This window comes from Thalassophryne amazonica, chromosome 15 (genome assembly GCF_902500255.1).
Source record: "Thalassophryne amazonica chromosome 15, fThaAma1.1, whole genome shotgun sequence".
Taxonomy (NCBI): Eukaryota; Metazoa; Chordata; class Actinopteri; order Batrachoidiformes; family Batrachoididae; genus Thalassophryne; species Thalassophryne amazonica.
The window spans coordinates 29,165,081-29,186,873 of NC_047117.1; the positions used below are offsets into that span (position 1 = coordinate 29,165,081).

At 39.8% G+C, this 21,793-nt stretch overlaps 1 protein-coding gene across 2 annotated transcripts in view; it reads left to right on the forward strand.

Annotated features, from left to right (window-relative positions):
* Positions 1 to 2,850: 2,850 nt before the first annotated feature.
* The window catches only part of LOC117525865 (phosphatase and actin regulator 4A-like), a 33,206-nt gene continuing 14,263 nt past the window's right edge, over positions 2,851 to 21,793 (forward strand). The window contains exons 1-6 of one of the 2 annotated variants that reach the window (XM_034187798.1): positions 2,851 to 3,210; positions 10,009 to 10,053; positions 18,408 to 18,452; positions 20,385 to 20,429; positions 20,760 to 20,804; positions 20,944 to 21,091. In XM_034187798.1, the coding sequence (XP_034043689.1) occupies positions 3,160 to 3,210; positions 10,009 to 10,053; positions 18,408 to 18,452; positions 20,385 to 20,429; positions 20,760 to 20,804; positions 20,944 to 21,091 (379 nt within the window). In that variant the 5' untranslated portion in view covers positions 2,851 to 3,159. The remainder of the gene's footprint in view (positions 3,211 to 10,008; positions 10,054 to 18,407; positions 18,453 to 20,384; positions 20,430 to 20,759; positions 20,805 to 20,943; positions 21,092 to 21,793) is intronic. The other variant, XM_034187799.1, reaches the window with a different exon arrangement.

Here is a 21,793-nt window from a genome sequence, read left to right on the forward strand (position 1 = left end):
ACTTCTCAGTAAATATATTTCTAAAAAGTGCTATTGACATTAAATTTTCATCAGATGCTGGTAGCAACCCAATTAATCCATACATACAATGAAACCACAACAAATAAGTACAAGTCATATGCAATAAAATGGAATGATACAGGGAAAAAGTATTAAACATGCTTACTGAAATGTATTTAATACTTCATACAAAAGGTAATGACAGCTTCAAGACATCTCCGGTATGGATTTTGGCCCATTCTTCCACACAAACAGTCTTCAATCTTGAAGGTTCTGTGGGCCTCTTTTCTGAACTCTGATCTTTAGTTCTTTCTGTAGATTTTTTGTTGTATTCAACTCAGGTGATTGGCTGGGCTATTCTAGCAAATTTATTGTCATTCTCTGGAAACCAAGTGAGAGTTTCCTTGGCTGTGTTTGGGTTCATTGTCTTATTGAAATGTCCACCCTTGTTTCATGTTCATTATCCTGGTAAATGGCAGCAGATTTTTATCAAGGTACATTTTTTCCACTCATCTTTACTTCAATTATATGAAGTTTGCCAGTGCTGTATGCTGAAAAGCAGTGCCACACCATGATGTTCCCACCTCCAAACTTCACTGTTGGTATGGTGTTTTTGGGGTGATGTCCAGTGCCATTTGATCTCCAAACATGGTGTGTATTATGGCATCCAAAGAGTTCAATTTTGGTCTCATTTGTCCAATCTATATTCTCCCGGCATTTTACAGGCTTGTCTAATGTTGTGCAGCAAACTTTATAGAAGCTTAAATATGATTTTTCTTAAGCATTGGGGTTGCTTGGTGAGCATGTACGTATATAGGTCAAGGCAGTTGAGCACATTACGTACTTATTGTTTTCTTTGAGACAATTTTATCTGCTAATTGCAGGTCTTTCTGAAGCTCTCCACAGATTCTTTTCACTAAACTGTCAGAAATCTTGTGAGGAGTAGCTGGTTGTGGCAGTTAGAGTGAAACAATGTTCTTTCCATTTCTGGATTATGGCCCCAACAGTGCTCACTGGAACATTCAGAAGCTTAGAAATCCTTCTGTAACCAGTGCCATCAGTATGTTTTGCAACAATAAGGTTGCAAAGATTTCGAGAGAGCACTTTGCTTTTACCCATCATGAGATGGTTCTTGTGTGACAGCTTGGTAATGAGACATTTTTTTTAGAACATCAGTTGGGACTGAACTAGCTGATATCAATTTGCACTGACAAGGGGCAGGATTGCTTTCTAAGTACAAATAGATTTCAACTGGTGTCTTGACTTTCCATGCCTTTTGCGTCCCCCTTTCTTTGGGTGTTCTATACTTTTTCCCTGTGTCATTGTACATTACCACACATAACTTAATAACTTAATTCATGGACATGTATGATTTGGTTTCTTTGTATGTGTGAATTACTTGGGTTGTTACCAACATTTCATGTCAATAGCACCTTTAGAAATATAATCACTGAGAAAAATGGTGATGTGTTCAATACTTATTTTACCTGCTGTATATACTATAATGTGTCAAATCAAATCAAATCAATTTTATTTATATAGCGCCAAATCACAACAACAGTTGCCCCAAGGCGCTTTATATTGCAAGGCAAAAGCCATACAATAATCACAGAAAAACCCCAACGGTCAAAACGACCCCCTGTGAGCAAGCACTTGGCGACAGTGGGAAGGAAAAACTCCCTTTTAACAGGAAGAAACCTCCAGCAGAACCAGGCTCAGGGAGGGGCAGTCTTCTGCTGGGACTGGTTGGGGCTGAGGGGAGAGAATCAGGAAAAAGACATGCTGTGGAAGAGAGCAGAGATCAATCACTAATGATTAAATGCAGAGTGGTGCATACAGAGCAAAAAGAGAAAGAAACACTCAGTGCATCATGGGAAACCATGATGCACTGATGTGTGTACTTGGCTGGGACATACCAAGGGCTCTGCATGTTCTTCTGTGTGAAGAACTGGAGTTGCGTCAAAAAGACTTACTTATGCCAAACCCAAGATTTCGAGTAATTCTGCTGTGGTCACCCCAACCAACCATAGCCAGCTGAAAGACAAGTCAGACAACGCACTCACACATGATTAAATTTTAAAAATGTATTTAACATGTTAATATTCCTTGAAATTAGCACAAATATTGGAGTAAGTTATTCAGTGCATGAGTGGTTCCAGACAGTAAGAAAGACAGTAAGAAAGAAAGACAGTGCTCAAGTTGCTTAGGAAGAGTCTCATCAGTGGCGGCGCCAAGGGGAGGCGTGGGGGGGCTTAAACCCCACCAATAATGAGCCAAGTCCCCCTCAGCCCCCCCAATAATTCTGCCAATAATGTGAATAGCGACTGACATATTTGTGGATCTCAACTGCAGTTTTGCGCTGAGAATGTCTCAATATTGCGTAACTGAGCAAAGTGATGAATGCAATCATTCTAAGTGATGTGTGTGTGCATTGATACCACATTTTAGAGGAGCACGGGTGACTAAAACATATACCTTGGTATTTATAAAGCAATTTACTATATATTGTTCATTTCGACACATTTTGTGGCGCCCCTCGGTCTTTTACCCCAGCTCCCCCTCAGCCCCCCCCCATAAAAATTTCCTGTCGCCGCCACTGAGTCTCACTGTTGCTTATACAGAGATGGCTCTTTGTCAAATGTAATGAAGTTGTTTAAGTTGTACTTTTCCCAAAAAAAGGTTTATAGTGACGTTATGGTTGACATAGTAGCTGTTTCAGTTGCACTTGTGGTTAAAATGTCTGTTGTATTCCGTAGTACTGTGTGTAGTACTCGGTTGTACTGTGCGGCTGTTGCTGGGAGCTCTGGCCAATCAAAAACGCTCACATAGTAGTTTGGGGGCTTGAGGAACGTGACGTCACAGCTCAGACCCTTTCTGTTAAAAACAAAGAGAGACACGTTAGAACAGCGCAGCAGCGGAGGACAAACTACCGACAGCTCGGCGGTCTGTGCGTCAGTATTTCAGCCCTGCTGTCGGTAAACTGCAGCGGCAGGGCGGCCCGGAGGCTCCTCAGTGAGGAGCGGAGTGTCGGAGGTGGAGTCCGGGCTGATGGCGTCTGAGGAGGCCGCTGCAGTGATGGGACAGCAGCGCAATAACATCCCGCTTCGGCGCTTTTATTGCTCCCAGTAGTTGTTTCATGTTCAGCTTCCGGTCGTCGTCATGGATCCAGAGAAAACGCTGACCTTCTGCCTCGGACTGAGGACTGACGAGGTATTTTCCCCCCTGAGAAACACTGCTGTCAACAACTTGTCTGCTTTTAATGCTTCAATTCGTCCAAAGAGTTTTACGTTTCCACAGACATAAATGGTTACATTTTTAAAACACTACAACGAATTTGACGTCAGCAGTGGCGGTTCTACACTAATTTAACAGAGGTGTGTGTGTGTGTGTGTGTGTGTGTGGGGGGGGGGGGGGGGGGGTCCAGAGTTCTGTTCAATTTAGTCTTTTGTCATGACCCATAATGCAACTTGTCACAACGCAAAATAAATCAGAGGTAAAATTGTGGTTTGGCGCTGTCCGTGGTACTTTTGTTCTTTCCTTCAGAAAGTTCCTTTGGCTCCTCCCTTATTTCACTGCCGTTCACCATAGGGTAACAAGATGTCGCCCCCGGCTATACTAAAATACGAAATGGAAACTGATAATCACAAAATGGGGGGTAAAATGTAATGAAATAAAGCAGACTGACCCAGACTGATTCCAAATATGATTGAATTAAGTAATTTTATTTAATTATTTTTGAGCGAAATGGGGACTGATAATAATGAAACGGGGGTAAAGCGTAACAAAATGGAGCCAACTGACCCATTGAGTGAAGTCTCATCTCTTGAACGCCAGATGGTGCACCTGCCCCTACATTTACTGAGCGAATCACACACACACACACACACAAAAAGCCAAACATTAAATAAAAGTACTTATTTGGAGTCAGTCTACTTCACTCTGGTCCATTTCATTACATTTTACCCCCATCTCATGATTATCAGTCCCCATTTGGCCCGATTTCGTCCATTTTGGATTTTAGTGTGGCCCATTGGCCCCTGTACAACTCAGCCCGGGAGAACTTGGCCCCGGTGTGAGGTCCGCCTGGATTATCATTGCATTGAACCTTTTGTATCCCGTATGGGTTGGCGTGGAGACACGTCATTTCCGGTGAAGTGGCGAATCCGAAGGCAAGAATTCATACTTCCACGACTGGCCGCCCGATGAAAACAAGCTTGGGCTGCATTGATTGTTTATTGAAATCAACTGGTTTTGTTTTGTCTCTAATTTTCTAACAGCCAGCTGATAGTTCTCATTGCCCGGAAGGATGAGATTTATACACCAAGCTGAGCTGAAATGAACCATTGTACATTAAATTTAGTTTATTGGCGAGTCTGACCCCTTTGAAAAGTGACCAAATTACTTGTATTTGTATTGCGTTCGCCAGTGTTTTCATCAGCCAGAAACGGCCACCAGAGGGCGCTCGGGTAAAGTCCACCGCAACCCATTTCTGTGTTTTACTCCAGGAAGCGAAATATTAATTTCAGTAATCTGCAAAGATATTTCACGTCATGTTCAGCATCTGTTCACCGGGCTCACGGCTGCACAGGGAAGATTTTTTTTTTTTTCTTTAACAGGCTATATGACAGCGGAGCAGCTGTATTTCTTTTTTTTTTTTTCACTCAAACTGTGCAACAACTGATCAAGTGTCTTTAAGTGACATTGTATAGGGGCTGACATTCTATAGGTCGAGTGTGCACCAAGCCAAGTTCTCTTGTATCCCGCCACAGCAGATCTGAGATGGATCCACTTGTTGATTTGGCACAAGTTTTACACTGGATCCTCTTCCTGATGCAACTTCACATTACATGTAGAACTGGCATGGGTGGTCTTGAACATAGATTGCATATATATATATATATATATATATATATATATATATATATATATATATATATATATATATATATATACCAGAAAATCCCTGTGAGATGTCAGCTAAGATGACAGACACAGCCCTTCACAGCAGCTAGCAGCCATGCTGTACGGTCTCTGAGCGAGCAGTGCTATCAGAGTCAGACGCACTCGGCTCAATGTAACGGAGGCCAACAGGAGTCACTGTGCATATGTAGCTCGTAAACCTCACTCCCCAACAGCTCAAAAGGATTCTCTGGTCACAAGGCCAGAGCTCTGGGTTTTAGCCTTCTGGTTCGAGAGCCCACCTTCCTTGCCAGGGATCGTGAGTTTGTGTCCCGAGGGCAGCGAATGGGCGTAGTCAAAACAACACAGCGTAGAGAGCAGCCATGACATCAGCCACTGTCATTCAAAGCAACCACGCCCCTAATTATGCATAACTTTGTAGCTTAAGATGTCTTAAACTAAGAAGTTGGAACAAAAAACAGCTCCCCCACCCCTCCATACAGTTGTCATAGAAAATTAGCTATAGAGACCAAAACCATTTCTTGTACCAGGCTGTACAGTTTTGTCCATGCTCTCAGTGTATGATCATCATCAGAGTTGGCAGCTACAACTGATGGTTTTCAGCCAAAAAGCTGTTAAAAATGCCAAAATGCATGCAGAACTATACAATGAGCAAAATGGCCACTTACTCCCATTAACGGTCACAGGGGGGCTGCATCATATCGCAGCAGTCATGGAGCCTGTGGCAAGGTGTACCATAGACAGGACGCCAGTCTGTCAGAGGGCCACATGTAGACAGACAAACACATTCACACCTCCAGCCAATTTAAATGTTCCAATTCACTTAACTAGCAGGTCTGTGGATGTGGGAGGAAGTCTGAGCACCTGAAAAGAACCCACACAAACACAGGGAGAACATGCAAACTCCACACGGAAAGGACGTGGTGGGAAGTGAACCCATGACCTTCTTGCTGTGAGGCAACAGTGATAACCACCAAGCCATCCTAGCAAATAGTAGTTATTTAATATCTAAATATTTTAAGTATAATATTTTACCTAAATATTAAAGGATTATTAACCGAATGAGAGGTCTGTATGGGGAAGTATCAGACTGAGGCGTTAGCTGACGCTCGGCCCATGCAAAAAACACCGAGGTCTGATATCCATGTACAGACCGAGCAAATGAGGTTGATAATTTGTTTATTATATGACTGTTATACATATAAACATGCAAACTTACAGTATTACCTGATTATGCTGCTGATGGTGTTGAGCTCGTTCGCTTTCTTCGCCTCCATGAAGAACTTGCTAACAGATGGTCCGGTCGTTAGCTGGTAGGCTTTCAATCTGTGTGTTTTTTCTGATGCTGTTGAGATATTTTTTGAGTATGTTCATGTCTGATTTGGTTTTACTAATCATGTTTTTAGCTTCCTGGTTTGTAACGAAAATACGTGTTGTGGACCGATTGTCATGGTAACCGGTCCAGATATGGGAAAATATCCAACCGGTAATCAACCAATCAGAGTCCGTGTAGCGTTGCAGTCATATAATAAAAACAAATATTTATCCTTGATTGGAGTAAGTGGGTATAGTATGGATGGATAAACAAATATTTTAACTGACCTGGTTGCTTAGTGCATCTTACAAAAGAGTTCAGCAGAAGCATACATAACAATCCCAGAGCAACAAACTATTTGTTTGCAAGAAACCAGATGCATTTAGCTCTTGTCAAGACTTACAACTGATGGAAAGAATAAAGAAAATTTGTTGTTGCATTGGACAAGCAGACAACTGTTAATGTTGAGCCCTGAAAAATGTACAGATCAGTGTTTTCTAGAGGCCAAGCTGATGCCTTTAAATGTTTTGTTTTGACCACAGCCCAAAGATATTGACTTTACTGCCAGAAATGAGTTACTAAAGTAATCAAATAAACTTGAATATGTCCACATTTAAGAAGCCCAAAATCAGAGAATTTGGATATTAAAAACAAAACAAACAAACACTGAAAATATGTTTTGATTAATTTAGTAGTCAGTTAATAATCAATTATTAATCACTGTAACTCTAATCCCAAAATATTCAGGACATAAAATGCCCAAAATTAAAAAGGCATTCATGGAAAAGACAGGAGACACAAAAAGACATAAAATAAAATGCTGACATGCAGTAAAGTAAAGTAAGTCCCTTCGGCTGCTCCCTTGTTTGCACTCGGGGTCGCCACAGCAAATCCAAGGTGGATCTGCATGTTGAATTGGCACAAATTTTATGCCGGATGCCCTTCCTGACCCACATTACATGGAGAAATGTGGCAGGGGTGGGATTTGAACCCGGAACCTTCTGAACTGAAACCAAGCTCATTAACCACTTGGCCACCACATGCAACTAACAATTATTTTGATTATCAATTTATCTCTTGATTATTTTCAGAATTAGTCCAATAGTTGTTTGGTCCATAAAATGTGAGAAAATATTTATCATTGGTTCCTAGCCCAAGATGATGTCATTTTGTTTTTTCCACAACCCAAAGATGTTCAGTTTACTGTCAGAGGAGGAAACAAAGCAGCTTGTATTCACAGTAAGAAGCTGAAATCAGAAAAAAAAAAGAATAGTCGGTGACTAGAATAGTTGGAAATTAATTTTTAGAGTTTTTTTTTTTTTTTTTTGTCTAATCAATTTATTGTCGCAGCTCTACTCTTTGACCACCTCTGCTTCATGCAGACATAACCATACGTTACTCTATGGAACTAATAGAGAAAATATCAACAACAATAGATAATAAGGATTATTTTGTAAGTATTTTTATTGACCTGAAAAAGGCTTTTGATGTTATAGACCACTCAAGATTGCTCCACAAGTTACAACAATATGGAATAAGAGGTGTTGCACATCAGTGGGTAAAAAGCTACTTAGAAAATAGAAAACAGTTTGTTCAGATAAATAATACCAAATCAGAATTGTGTAACATTATTTATGGAGTACCACAAGGATCGGTACTTGGACCCAAACTGTTTATTTTGTATATCAATGATTTTGTGAATGTATCCAATGTGCTTGGCAGCATTTTATTTGCTGATGATACAACGCTGTTTTACTCTGGATCAGATATACAGGAAGTAGCACAAGTGATAAATACAGAGTTGGAAAAAGTTAAACATTGGTTTGATGTAAACAGATTGTCACTAAATATTAATAAGACAAATTTCATATTGTTTAATGATAGAGCGAAAGAAAATAATGTGTCATTACAAATAGATGGAATGGATATACAAAGGGTAAAAGAAATGAAATTTTTAGGAGTCATGATTGATGAAGATCTTACATGGAAGTCACACATAAATTACATAAAAGGAAAAATAGCAAAAGCCATTGCTGTTTTGCATAAAGTAAAATATTCATTAAATAGTTATGGTTTATTAACATTGTACAATTCATTGATTGTCCCATATTTAACTTACTGTGTAGAAATCTGGGGATCAACATATACAACCTATATACAACCTTTATTTATTTTGCAGAAAAGAGCTTTAAAAGTGATTAGTAACAGTGATTTTAGAGATCCATCTAATCCATTGTTTATTAAGTATAGGGTACTTAAATTTCATGATTTAGTTGATTTGAAAATATTACAAACGATGTACCAAGTTAATAAAAATACTTTACCAACAAACATTCAAAATATGTTTGAAAAAAGAGTAAGTAGTTATAAATTGAAAGGAATAGAAGTCTTTAAAAAACCAAGATTTAGAACCAAAGTAAAGGAAAGGAGTATTGCAGTAAATGGTGTCAAATTATGGAACAATCTTAATAAAGAAATTAAAGAATTAAGGTCGCTTAAATTATTTAAAAAACATATTAAATTAGATGTATTAAGTAAGTATGAAACTATGAAGTAAGTCAGTGGGCTGCAAGAAAGTCAAAAAAAAAAAGTAAACTGTTAATAATGTTTGGAGTGTCTTAAGTTTAAATGTAACCTGTCAGTGATGTAATCTATTAATTTCTGGTCATAATTATGAAATGGGTCAGTGGTATGTGACAAGTTAAAGAAATGCAATCTGTTAAATAATGTTGACTATGATGCTGTATATTGAAAGATTGTATTGTTAAAAGGGGCAGAAATCATAAGACTTGTTCTTCTTTCTGCTCCTTTTCATTCTGGTATTGTGGTGCTTTTGTTTTTTGCTTTTCTGTTTTTCTTTTAAATGAATGAAATAAATATTAAAAAGAAAAAAAGAAAAAGAAAAAAGTGGCGGAAAATGAAACGTGTCATTGAGACTTTTGGTCGGATGCAAGTTATACTGTATGTGGTTAGTCAGTGGTCTCTGGGGAAGTCTGAATTATCACTTCAGTTGCCTTTGTTATATACAGAATGATCCACAGTGCTGTGTGGTGGGCTCACCACAGGAAGCCTGTTCTATATCACCGACACCTGAAAATTTCCTGTCTTGAGTCTGAAGTCAACTTGAAATCATAATCAGAGCCACTGGCCATCTGTTGGGTTTTGTTCTTGAATATTCTTCACTTATGGCTATTTTTATTAGGAAAATGCAGTTACTGTAAAAAGGATTCACATTCAGCTGTATGTGGAAGATAAACAAACACCCCACCCCCATGGCGGGGTTGGGGTCTAGAAAATGTTTTATATCTTTTTCAGCTTATGAAAAATGGGAGCAAAAAACGTTGCTGTGTGAAAGAAATTATTTTCTACCTTTGAGGAGGAACTAAACTTTCTGAAACATTGGTTTGCTCCCAGTTGTATGGTAATCCAAGGACAGAACCAGGGCATCAGGTTTTTTTCTTCTTAGTAGAAATTTGTGAAGGAAGTGTTTAAAAACCCACCAAAATTTAACTACCCTACACTTACTGTCCATATGGTATGGTAGTCAGGATTTGAACATTCTTAAACTGACTGGACAGTGTCTACAGTTCAGACTCTTCTGTATGAACCCTGTTAAAGTATACATTGTATATCTTTTTTCATTTAAAATATGTGGCAATCATGTCATGATAACTTTTCATTTTACAGTACATTATCTCATACCTTTCTCTGTATAACTACACCACATTAACCACTCTGTGCTCTGTGTTTATTTTTATTTATTTATTTTACAGATGACCATGTCCTTACAGGAACTGGATAGAACCGAGGCTGCTACGGTAATGTGTTCAAGCTTCAGCCACAACTAACATGTCACAGGTTATAAGATAAACTTTATTGATCTCACAGAGGAGAAATTCACATGTTACGTCAGCTCTTTAAAAACATACAAGGTGGGTGCAAGTAGAGGAAAATGTTCATCTAACAGCATGTGCAAGGATGAGCAATATAATACTTGTAACAGTACAAGACATAAGAAATGAGGAGAAATAGAATATGTATGTATATATACACGCACACACATACGTATTAATTATATATTTTATATATATATGGTGGGCACAGTTCCGATAACAGATAATTATCGAAGATAATGTTTTCATTATCGGATTATCTTTTTAGATAACTTTAAAAACCATTATCGGACCAATTATCTTCCCATATATTTTTGTCTGATAACTTTTAGACCAATAACATAGTAAACAAAGCTGAACAGCGGCAAACATTTTTAAAATTTAAAATCAGTTGAGTACCTATCTGTTAAAAGTTTCATAACAGATGTATAGTTTTCCCCTCTGCAAACAGAAGAGAGCTGTTTCCAGGAGAAACTGCTCTATCATCTGCAGGCAAAAGAGAACTGGTCACAAAAAAAAAAAAAATGTCATTTCCTTTAACACCATACAGATACGCTGGCAATATCACCCAAGTTATCCAGAGGCATACATTTTTAACTTATGGTTCAAATTTTAACCGAACTAATTTCGGACAAGTTATTTATAATTACTGTCATGTACGAAGTTTTATAAAGTGAAAATATCAGATATATGTTTTAGTTTTAAAGTAATGTGCTAATTTTTAAGGATTTAGTGAGCACATGCTGTGCCCAGCAGTGCATTATGGGTAGGATAGGGTAATCTCAGTACGTTCACGACAGGACATATGCATTTCAGACACTCTGTTCAGGCTCCACAGACAACAACTTCAATCAATCAATCAACTTTTTTTTTATATAGCGCCAAATCACAACAAACAGTTGCCCCAAGGTGCTTTATATTGTAAGGCAAGGCCATACAACAATCATGAAAAACCCCAACGGTCAAAACGACCCCCTGTGAGCAAGCACTTGGCAACAGTGGGAAGGAAAAACTCCCTCTTAACAGGAAGAAACCTCCAGCAGAACCAGGCTCAGGGAGGGGCAGTCTTCTGCTGAGACTGGTTGGGGCTGAGGGAAAGAACCAGGAAAAAGACATGCTGTGGAGGGGGGCAGAGATCGATCACTAATGATTAAATGCGGAGTGATGCATACAGAGCAAAAAGAGAAAGAAACAGTGCATCATGGGAACCCCCCCACAGTCTACGTCTAAAGCAGCATAACCAAGGGATAGTCCAGGGTCACCCGATCCAGCCCTAACTATAAGCCTTAGCGAAAAGGAAAGTTTTAAGCCTAATCTTAAAAGTAGAGAGGGTATCTGTCTCCCTGATCTGAATTGGGAGCTGGTTCCACAGGAGAGGAGCCTGAAAGCTGAAGGCTCTGCCTCCCATTCTACTCTTACAAACCCTAGGAACTACAAGTAAGCCTGCAGTCTGAGAGCGAAGCGCTCTATTAGGGTGATATGGTACTACGAGGTCCCTGAGATAAGATGGGACCTGATTATTCAAAACCTTATAAGTAAGAAGAAGAATTTTAAATTCTATTCTAGAATTAACAGGAAGCCAATGAAGAGAGGCCAACACGGGTGAGATATGCTCTCTCCTGCTAGTCCCCGTCAGTACTCTAGCTGCAGCATTTTGAATTAACTGAAGGCTTTTTAGGGAACTTTTAGGACAACCTGATAATAAAGAATTACAATAGTCCAGCCTAGAGGAAATAAATGCATGAATTAGTTTTTCAGCATCACTCTGAGACAAGACCTTTCTGATTTTAGAGATATTGCGTAAATGCAAAAAGGCAGTCCTACATATTTGTTTAATATGCGCTTTGAATGACATATCCTGATCAAAAATGACTCCAAGATTTCTCACAGTATTACTAGAGGTCAGGGAAATGCCATCCAGAGTAAAGATCTGGTTAGACACCATGCTTCTAAGATTTGTGGGGCCAAGTACAATAACTTCAGTTTTATCTGAGTTTAAAAGCAGGAAATTAGAGGTCATCCATGTCTTTATGTCTGTAAGACAATCCTGCAGTTTAGCTAATTGGTGTGTGTCCTCTGGCTTCATGGATAGATAAAGCTGGGTATCATCTGCGTAACAATGAAAATTTAAGCAATACCGTCTAATAATACTGCCTAAGGGAAGCATGTATAAAGTGAATAAAATTGGTCCTAGCACAGAACCTTGTGGAACTCCATAATTAACTTTAGTCTGTGAAGAAGATTCCCCATTTACATGAACAAACTGTAATCTATTAGACAAATATGATTCAAACCACCGCAGCGCAGTGCCTTTAATACCTATGACAACAGCATTAAACTGTAGTGCCTAAAACTCTCGTGAATATATTCTCTGGGTTTATAGACGTTGTTATTGTATTTGCGTTTGTTAAATTCCATGCATCTTAAATGTAGTAGACGGATTATCTGGAATTTTGTTTTGGCATGTTTTCAAGGCCTGTACTGCCAACTACTGGCCAGTAGTGTTCATGGCAGTTCATGGCAGTAGTCGTCCTGAAGCTGGGCAGACACTGTATGATATTTTTAATCACTGTACTCGGTTTCAGTTCAAACTGTACCACAGAACCGTACAGTGTAAAAGTTCAGAGAGCACGATTTATGTTCTCACACACATTGTACATTGAAAACCACACGTCGAACTTGTGTTTCCAGAAGCAAAACGTAAGCTTTTTTTTTTTCAAACTTAATTTACAAAAACTCTCGATGGGAGACATCAAAGTTTAAAAACAAACAACAAAAACATTTACAAGACAGTTCTGCTGTGTTTGCACATGCACAGTGCGAGCAGTTGGACGCTTGTAGCTCTTCAGCAGCAGGATACCCTCACGACGGTCGACCAGAATAATATCAAAGAGGTTTGGTTTTCATTCGAACATACGATCGGCGATCAGGAGGTGGTTGTGAGATGTTAAGTGCAGCTTGTCACTCCATGTACACTACACGATGCAGGACGCATGATCAACCTGAAACTTGGTCCAAAAACGAATGAAAAATCATCTGAAAAAGGGCCAAAACCCGCACAGTGTAATGCCAACATTTATGTGTCAAGACAATATTGAGTGCACATTTTACAATATAATAAAATGTGTGCACATTATAAAACGTGCACATGCAAAACATTTTGCGATGACACTTCCAGGGCTCTGTGAAAATGCCTGTTTTTACAAATAAAAAAAATTGAATATTTTACAAAAGCACATTTATCTGTAAACACCAACAAACGACACACGCCACATTAACGTGTTGGTTTTAATGAATGACTGAACCAATCAGTGTTTAGCAGAGGCACTTTTACCCAGAATCCTTTGCGATCTGTCTGTGTTTGTTACAAAACCTCAGAATTAAATCAAATCAATTTTATTTATATAGCACCAAATCACAACAAACAGTTGCCCCAAGGCGCTTTATATTGTAAGGCAAGGCCATACAATAATTACGGAAAAACCCCAACGGTCAATACGACCCCCTGTGAGCAAGCACTTGGCGACAGTGGGAAGGAAAAACTCCCTTTTAACAGGAAGAAACCTCCAGCAGAACCAGGCTCAGGGAGGGGCAGTCTTCTGCTGGGACTGGTTGGGGCTGAGGGAGAGAACCAGGAAAAAGTCATGCTGTGGAGGGGAGCAGAGATCAATCACTAATGATTAAATGCAGAGTGGTGCATACAGAGCAAAAAGAGAAAGAAACACTCAGTGCATCATGGGAACCCCCCAGCAGTCTAAGTCTATAGCAGCATAACTAAGGGATGGTTCAGGGTCACCTGATCCAGCCCTAACTATAAGCTTTAGCAAAAAGGAAAGTTTTAAGCCTAGTCTTAAAAGTAGAGAGGGTGTCTGTCTCCCTGATCTGAAGTGATACAATACCGCAGTGAGAGCCAACCACCAGTAGAGGCCAGTAGAATTAGTGCATTATTCAACATTAAAAGATATATGTTATATTTTAACTTTGTACAAATGACAGAATTGACATTAATGGAGTTATTCTATCAGTATTCACACCAAACCATAAGTCAGCATGACTTTATTTTCCAAGACCTCCGCCTGACCGGAGTGTTGTGATTGGTAGAGAGGTGGCTTTGTGGCTGCTCTGTGTGCTTCTGTGCTGGAAGCTGTGTAGTAAACAAGAGCTTCCAGCAGGGGGCAGGATGTTCAAATACAGAAGTGTGGGCTCATTTTTTGGGGTCTGTTGTTGTTTTTAATGCTACTAGAAGCGATTGTGGTGTTAAAACTCAAATTCAGTTTATTAGTAGTTGCAAATGTACCAGAGACAATACTGGAATTTATCGGTTATCTGTAACTTCCGATACATTTTTGGGTGGTTTATCGTTTTATCTTTATCAAAGATAACTTTTCAGTTATCTTTATTTGTGCCTACCACTGCTCTGTGTGTGTGTGTGGGATTGGATTTGTAAACAAGTTGTGATTGCACATGATATGTGGACATATTAATATTGCACGTGATTTGTGGAGATATTATTGCATGTGGTTATTTTACAGTGTTATTGTACAGCCTGACAGCAGCAGGGAGGAATGACCTGTGGTATCGTTATGTGAGAAAACATTATCCACAAAATACTCTGGCTGCTATAGCAACATTATGAGCACTTCTGAGTATAATGTGTGGGAACTAAGTCAAGCACATAACAGGTTTAACAGTTTCTTTTCTGCATTATGTCGGCTGTATTTTTTTATGTTTTTGGGTTCATCTTTTCACTGGGGACAAAGGTAATTGTATTCAATCCAGTATTTATTTGGGACGCAAACACCATCCCAGGCAAATATGTAATATAGTTATACATTTTAATCCTAGGGACAATAATGTAAGAAATGGCTGGTAGCCTCCTTCCCCTTCAGTACTGCCGCTCTCTACTGTCATTAAAAATCAATTGTTGATGAGGGTTCTTGTTTGTTTGCTTCCAACGTTAGGACTGATTCCACTGCAGAAACTGAACATATAGCCCCAGTCTTACAATGTTTACAGGACCAGCCCCTTCATTGGCCTTCCCAGCTGTGTGCGTCTCTACACAGTAAAGAACCACTGGGCTCACAGTGAGAGCAAGCATATAATGCTATCGAAAGCTAGCAAGCAAACTTGAATTTTGACTTAAGATGCAAAGCAGCATAAAAATAGTTTGCTCGCTAATTATCATTTAGCATGCAATGTTAAGGCCCGGTAGCACCTTGATGATTTAGCCAGCGTATGCCAACCGTATTAAAAAAAAACGCTGGCATAAGTCCATTAAGTTAAGGTTAAGTTTTTTATAAGTTGAGAGCAAGTTGATGGACGTTGAAACACGCTGATGCTCGTTGATGTACGTCCTGATAACTGAGCTCCTCAGAAATTTTGGGGCATGGTGAAAATTTTCAACGAGTGCCAGCATGTGACTCATACATCCTGCACAAAGTTGTAGGTAAGTTATGTGACTGTTGGCACACGTTTCTTGTAATTTACTCATCCGCCCATTAATGCTGGTCACTGATTGGCTGAAAGCTGCGGTACGCAGGAGGACTGTTTCATTCACACACTGAGTAAATTTGACCTGTTCATTTCAGTCCAATTCACCATCACAGATGGACATGAATCCACATAAAGCTCCTGATTTTTGAAAATGACCTTGGGAAAATCCTTTAATTCGTGGCTGCAAATGCAGCGTTTTAAAGCATGTCCCTCGGCTGCGTTTCTCAGCTGGTGTCGCGCTCTGAACTCACTGCTGTGCTGCGGTGATTTAAACTTTTAAAGCACCATCGCGATGGTGTGATCATTAGACGACCTGATCGATCGATCAGGGTGATCACGCCTGATTAATGGACTGTTTAAACATTTAAAGTGCCGTCGCTGTCAGTGATCACCACGTCGACAGATCACACAGCACATCATTCTGATCACGGTCGACTTTTTGTTTTTCTGTCTTCTGTGCAAAAGTTTGACCAATCAGCATCGAGCACTACCCACAGCTATTCAGGGCCATTCAAAAGCACATATTCCAGAACAGGGACTTGCCTCTCTTCAAAATGGTTACGAAAAATCATTTCTCAGGGGCTGTCCCTGTGGGGTAGAAGCGCTAAAAAGTATCAGACCCCTTAAAATGGGCCTCAACTTCCTGTAGTGGAAATGAGTCTCTGTTCCTGTTGATGGTTGATCTGACCCATCATAATCCACAACGACTGCCAGAAGTGCCACTGCTGGTGTCTGGGATGTGGGACTGACCTTGGACTCTGTGGGCTTGGCTTTAATATTGACTTTGCGCCATTATGCACTTTTTTGTAGCTGCTTGTAACTTTGCAACTGTTAGAATGGCCTGAGCAGTGGGTCACCCCTCTGACTCTGGTCTGCGTCAGGTTTCTTCCTCAAGGATGCCAGAGGGAGTTTTTCCTTATTGCTGTTGTCTGTGTGCTTTCTCGGACGGTTTGGTAAGGTTAGACCTTATCTGTGTGAAGCACCTTGGGGCAGCTTTGTTGTAATTTGGCGCTATATAAATTAAACGAATTTAACTGAATTCAGAGATGAAGAACGAACCTCTCATTGACTAAGTGGAGAGAGGCTGCACTGAACGAGAAGGGGGCTAAGGTAAGCGGCTAACCATATATGTAATCAGTGGTCTTAAAAAGTTTCTTTCAATTTACTAAAGTAGACGTGCACGCAGTTACTTCCGTAGAAATCCTCTTCATGCTACCAGACATTTTTAAATGAAGCTTCTGCCTAACCAGCAGCATGAAGAAGTGGTCTAGTTTGAGTGCTTTTAGCTTGCCCATAGGCACATCATCTGTTTAACCCTAGATGGTTAGCATTCTAAATCACTGCTGTTTCCAGTTAAAATATGAACCTCAAAACATATTTAATAAAAAAACAAAAACAAAATAGAGCCCAGGTTGAAAAATCCCAGCGTTCACCTTGAATCAGTTTGCTAAATACTTTTTTCAAATTACTGTAAGTAGGGAGGGGTGTTGTTTTTTCAGTTCAGAAGGTTCCGGGTTCAAATCCCAGCCCTGCCACAATTCTCCATGTAATGTGGAGTTGAGTCAGGAAGGGCATCCGGCGTAAAACTTGTGCCAATTCATCATGCAGATCCACCTTGGATTTGCTGTGGCGACCCCAAGTGCAAACAAGGGAGCAGCCGAAGGGACTTAACTAGGGAGGGGTGTTGTTTCAAAAATTTTTGAAATCTATAAATTTTTGCATGGAATGTGGAAATACACACGGAATAAACCATGGCAGGATAAATTTTGGGTCATTTGGTTCCAAAAACCCATATGGACGGAGCCAGTGAAGATATCGGGTTCAAAAATCGCCAAATATATCAACGAAAATGTCATATCTTGAGAACTGCTGCACCTAGAGACTTGAAATTTGGCTCCAAATGTTGCTTGACCCCAAGTTTATATTCAACTTCTATAGTAACAATAAGCCTAGCTGGTGTTTTTTTTTTTTTTTTTTTTTTTTTAAGAGTAATTGACAAAAAACCTCACTCGGGAGGAGCTCGGAGTCGAGCCGCTGCTCCTCCACGTCGAAAGGAGTCAGTTGAGGTGGCTCGGGCATCTTTTCCGGATGCCCCCTGGACGCCTCACTGGAGAGGTGTTCTGGGCACGTCCCATTGGGAGGAGGCCCCGGGGAAGACCCAGGACACGCTGGAAGGATTACATCTCTCAGCTGGCTTGGGAATGCCTTGGGGTTCCCCTGGAGGAGCTGGGGGAGGTGTGTGTGGATCGGGAGGTCTGGGCGGCTTTGCTTGAGCTGCTGCCCCCGCGACCCGACTCCGGATAAAGCGGAAGAAAATGGATGCATGGATGGATGGATGGACAAAAAAAACCTAATTTCAGAACATATGTTACGATCAGTTGTAACAAACAAAATCTATGTAGTTTTTATTTCAGGAACATCAGTTGAGTATAATCATCACATGTAAAGAATGACATGGCCACAATGAACTAATTATAAGCAACAGAGTAGTTTTCTACGTCAACAGCACATATACGACACACGCGTTACATGAAATTTTCAAACGCTCCGTCCATATGGGTTTTTGGAACCAAATGACCCAAAAATTACACTGTTATGGTTTATTCCATGTATATTTCCATATTCCATGCAAAAATGTATAGATTTCAAAATTTTTTTGAAATAACACCCCTCCCTACTGTAAGCTGTGGTGTGTTTGTTATCTGTAAATTAATTTTGAAGGATGAGATTTTCTCCATCTTGATACTAATATCGAAGATATAACATTTTTCCATTTCTCATTTCAGGCGGTTGTCCCGCAGAAGGATATGGACATGCGCACCATTAATAAGGTGGGATATTAAGATGTTTGTACTGACTCATAAGTTATGAATTTGTGTGTTTGAATGACAATATATTAGGTCTGTATTAGTAGTTTAAAAACAGCTCTGTGTGTGTTTGGGGTGGGGGTGGTTGTAATACAAATCAGTATTTCCCAGATTGAAATGCAAATTTATGAAACACAAAACTTGGATATTCTCAGATTAAAGTTGTAAATTTGCAGTCAAAAAAATTCCATGAAAACACTCAAACATTCTATACTCAACAAAATATAAACGCAACACTTTTGGTTTTGCTCCCATTTTGTATGAGATGAACTCAAAGATCTAAAACTTTTAACACATACACAATATCACCATTTCCCTCAAATATTGTTCACAAACAAGTCTAAATCTGTGATAGTGAGCACTTCTCCTTTGCTGAGATAATCCATCCCACCTCACAGGTGTACCATATCAAGATGCTGATTAGACACCATGATTAGTGCACAGGTGTGCCTTAGACTACCCACAATAAAAGGCCACTCTGAAAGGTGCAGTTTTGTTTTATTGGGGGGGGGGGGGGGGATACCAGTCAGTATCTGGTGTGACCACCATTTGCCTCATGCAGTGCAACACATCTCCTTCGCATAGAGTTGATCAGGTTGTCAATTGTGGCCTGTGGAATGTTGGTCCACTCCTCTTCAATGGCTGTGTGAAGTTGCGACGACGAACTGGAGTCAGGTCGAGACCCCGATGAGGACGACGAGCATGCAGATGAGCTTCCCTGAGACGGTTTCTGACAGTTTGTGCAGAAATTCTTTGGTTATGCAAACCGATTGTTTCAGCAGCTGTCCGAGTGGCTGGTCTCAGACGATCTTGGAGGTGAACATGCTGGATGTGGAGGTCCTGGGCTGGTGTGGTTACACGTGGTCTGCGGTTGTGAGGCTGGTTGGATGTACTGCCAAATTCTCTGAAACGCCTTTGGAGACGGCTTATGGTAGAGAAATGAACATTCAATACACGAGCAACAGCTCTGGTTGACATTCCTGCTGTCAGCATGCCAATTGCACGCTCCCTCAAATCTTGCGACATCTGTGGCATTGTGCTGTGTGATAAAACTGCACCTTTCAGAGTGGCCTTTTATTGTGGGTAGTCTAAGGCACACCTGTGCACTAATCATGATGTCTAATCAGCATCTTGATATGGTACACCTGTGAGGTGGGGTGGATTATCTCAGCAAAGGAGAAGTGCTCACTATCACAGATTTAGACTGGTTTGTGAACAATATTTGAGGGAAATGGTGATATTGTGTATGTGGAAAAAGTTTTAGATCTTTGAGTTCATCTCATACAAAATGGGAGCAAAACCAAAAGTGTTGCGTTTATATTTTTGTTGAGTGTATGAGGTCATGAAGTTATACAGTTGTGAGAAAACTCAGAAGTTCTTTCAGATTAAAAACACAAATTTTAAATACGGTGCATCCAGAAAGTATTCACAGCACTCCTCTTTTTCCACATATTGTTATGCTACAGCCTTATTCCAAAATCGAGTAAATTCGTGTTTTCCCCTCAAATGTCTACACACAACACCCCATAATGACAATGTGAAAAAAGATTTTTGAAATTTTTACAAATTTATTAAAAATAAAAAACTAAGACATCACATGTATGTAAGAATTCACATCCTTTGCTCAATACTTTGTTGATACACCTTTGACAGCAATTACAGCCTCAAGTCTTCTTGAATATGATGCCACAAGCTTGGTGCACCTATCTTTGGGCAATTTGGCACATTCCTCTTTGCAGCACCTCTCAAGCTCCATCAGGTTGGATGGGGAGCGTCAGATCTCTTTCCTGATGCACTGTAAAACACACACATACTTAACTTTGCATACTGAGATTTTCTCTACTTTAATGCTATTATCTAAGATCAAATGTTATGGCTGTCCATTTCTAATTTTAGGTGGCTGTCCCTCTGAAGGATTCAGACATGCACACTATTGATAAGGTGAGAGATAAAGATGTTTTTAAATTGACTCATAACTTGTCCGGATTGGTTATTTTGGTCTTGTTTGTTCATTTTAATATGTTTGTGTTTATCTGATATAAGTTGACCCCGAGAGTTCTAAAAGGCGCCTATAAATAAAATTTATTATTTTGAATTTTTGTGTTTGTGCAACAGCATATTAGGTTTTTATTATTAGTTTTAAACAAAACAGAGCCTGGATACAAATAAGAATGTCCAAGATGATGTTTTTTCTTGTTTGTGAGGTTTTTTCAGGCTGAGATTTTCTTGACTTTGATGCTAATATCTAAGATGTAACCTTTTTCTTTTCAGGTGGCTGTCTCTCAGAAGGATACGGATAAACATACCATCAATAAGGTGGGAGAGGAAGATATTTCTAAATTGACTCATAAGTTGTGTGAATGCTTGTACATGTCAAAACAAAACAGCAACAACAAAATGTTTCCACAGTGACTTCCACTGTGGCGTGACTGTGATTTATTGTTCTGTCCACTAGGTGGTGAAGCATCATGGCAGCTCTGGCAGCCAGCCTGTGATCAGTCCTAAGTACTGTCCCGGGATAAACAACAATCCAGGGTACCTGTGTGAAACCGGTCACTGTTGTGGAGAAACAGGCTGCTGTACCTACTACTATGAGCTGTGGTGTGAGTGAACCAGACAACTACTTTATAGAGGCCTTGTTTTTTATGTGTGTGTGTGTGTGTGTGTGTGTGTGTGTGTGTGTGTATATATATATATATATATATATATATATATATATATATATATATATATATATATATATATATATATATATATATATATATGAGGTCTATTAGAAAAGTATCCGACCTTATTATTTTTTTCAAAAACCATATGTATTTGAATCACGTGTGATTACATCAGACATGCTTGAACCCTCGTGGGCATGCGAGTTTTTCACGCCTGTCGGTTACGTCATTCCCCCGTGGGCAGTCTTTGAGTGAGGAGTGGTCCACCCTCTCGTCGATTTTTTTCATTGTTTAGGAATGGCTCAGAGACTGCTGCTTTGTTTGATCACATTTTTTTCAAAACTGTAAGGCACAACTGAGTGGACACCATTTGATAAATTCAGCTGGTTTTCGGTAAAAATTTTAACGGCTGATGAGAGATTTTGGTCTGGTAGTGTCGCTGTAAGGACAGCCCACGGCGCCTGACGGCGATCTGCGCTTCAAGGCGGCAGCGTCTCGCCGTTTCAATTTGAAAACTTCCACATTTCAGGCTCTGTTGACCCAGGAAGTCGTCAGAGAACAGAGAACTTTCAGAAGAAGTCGGCATGAGGAGTTTATTCGGACATTCCATTGTTAACGGACATTTTGTAATGAAAG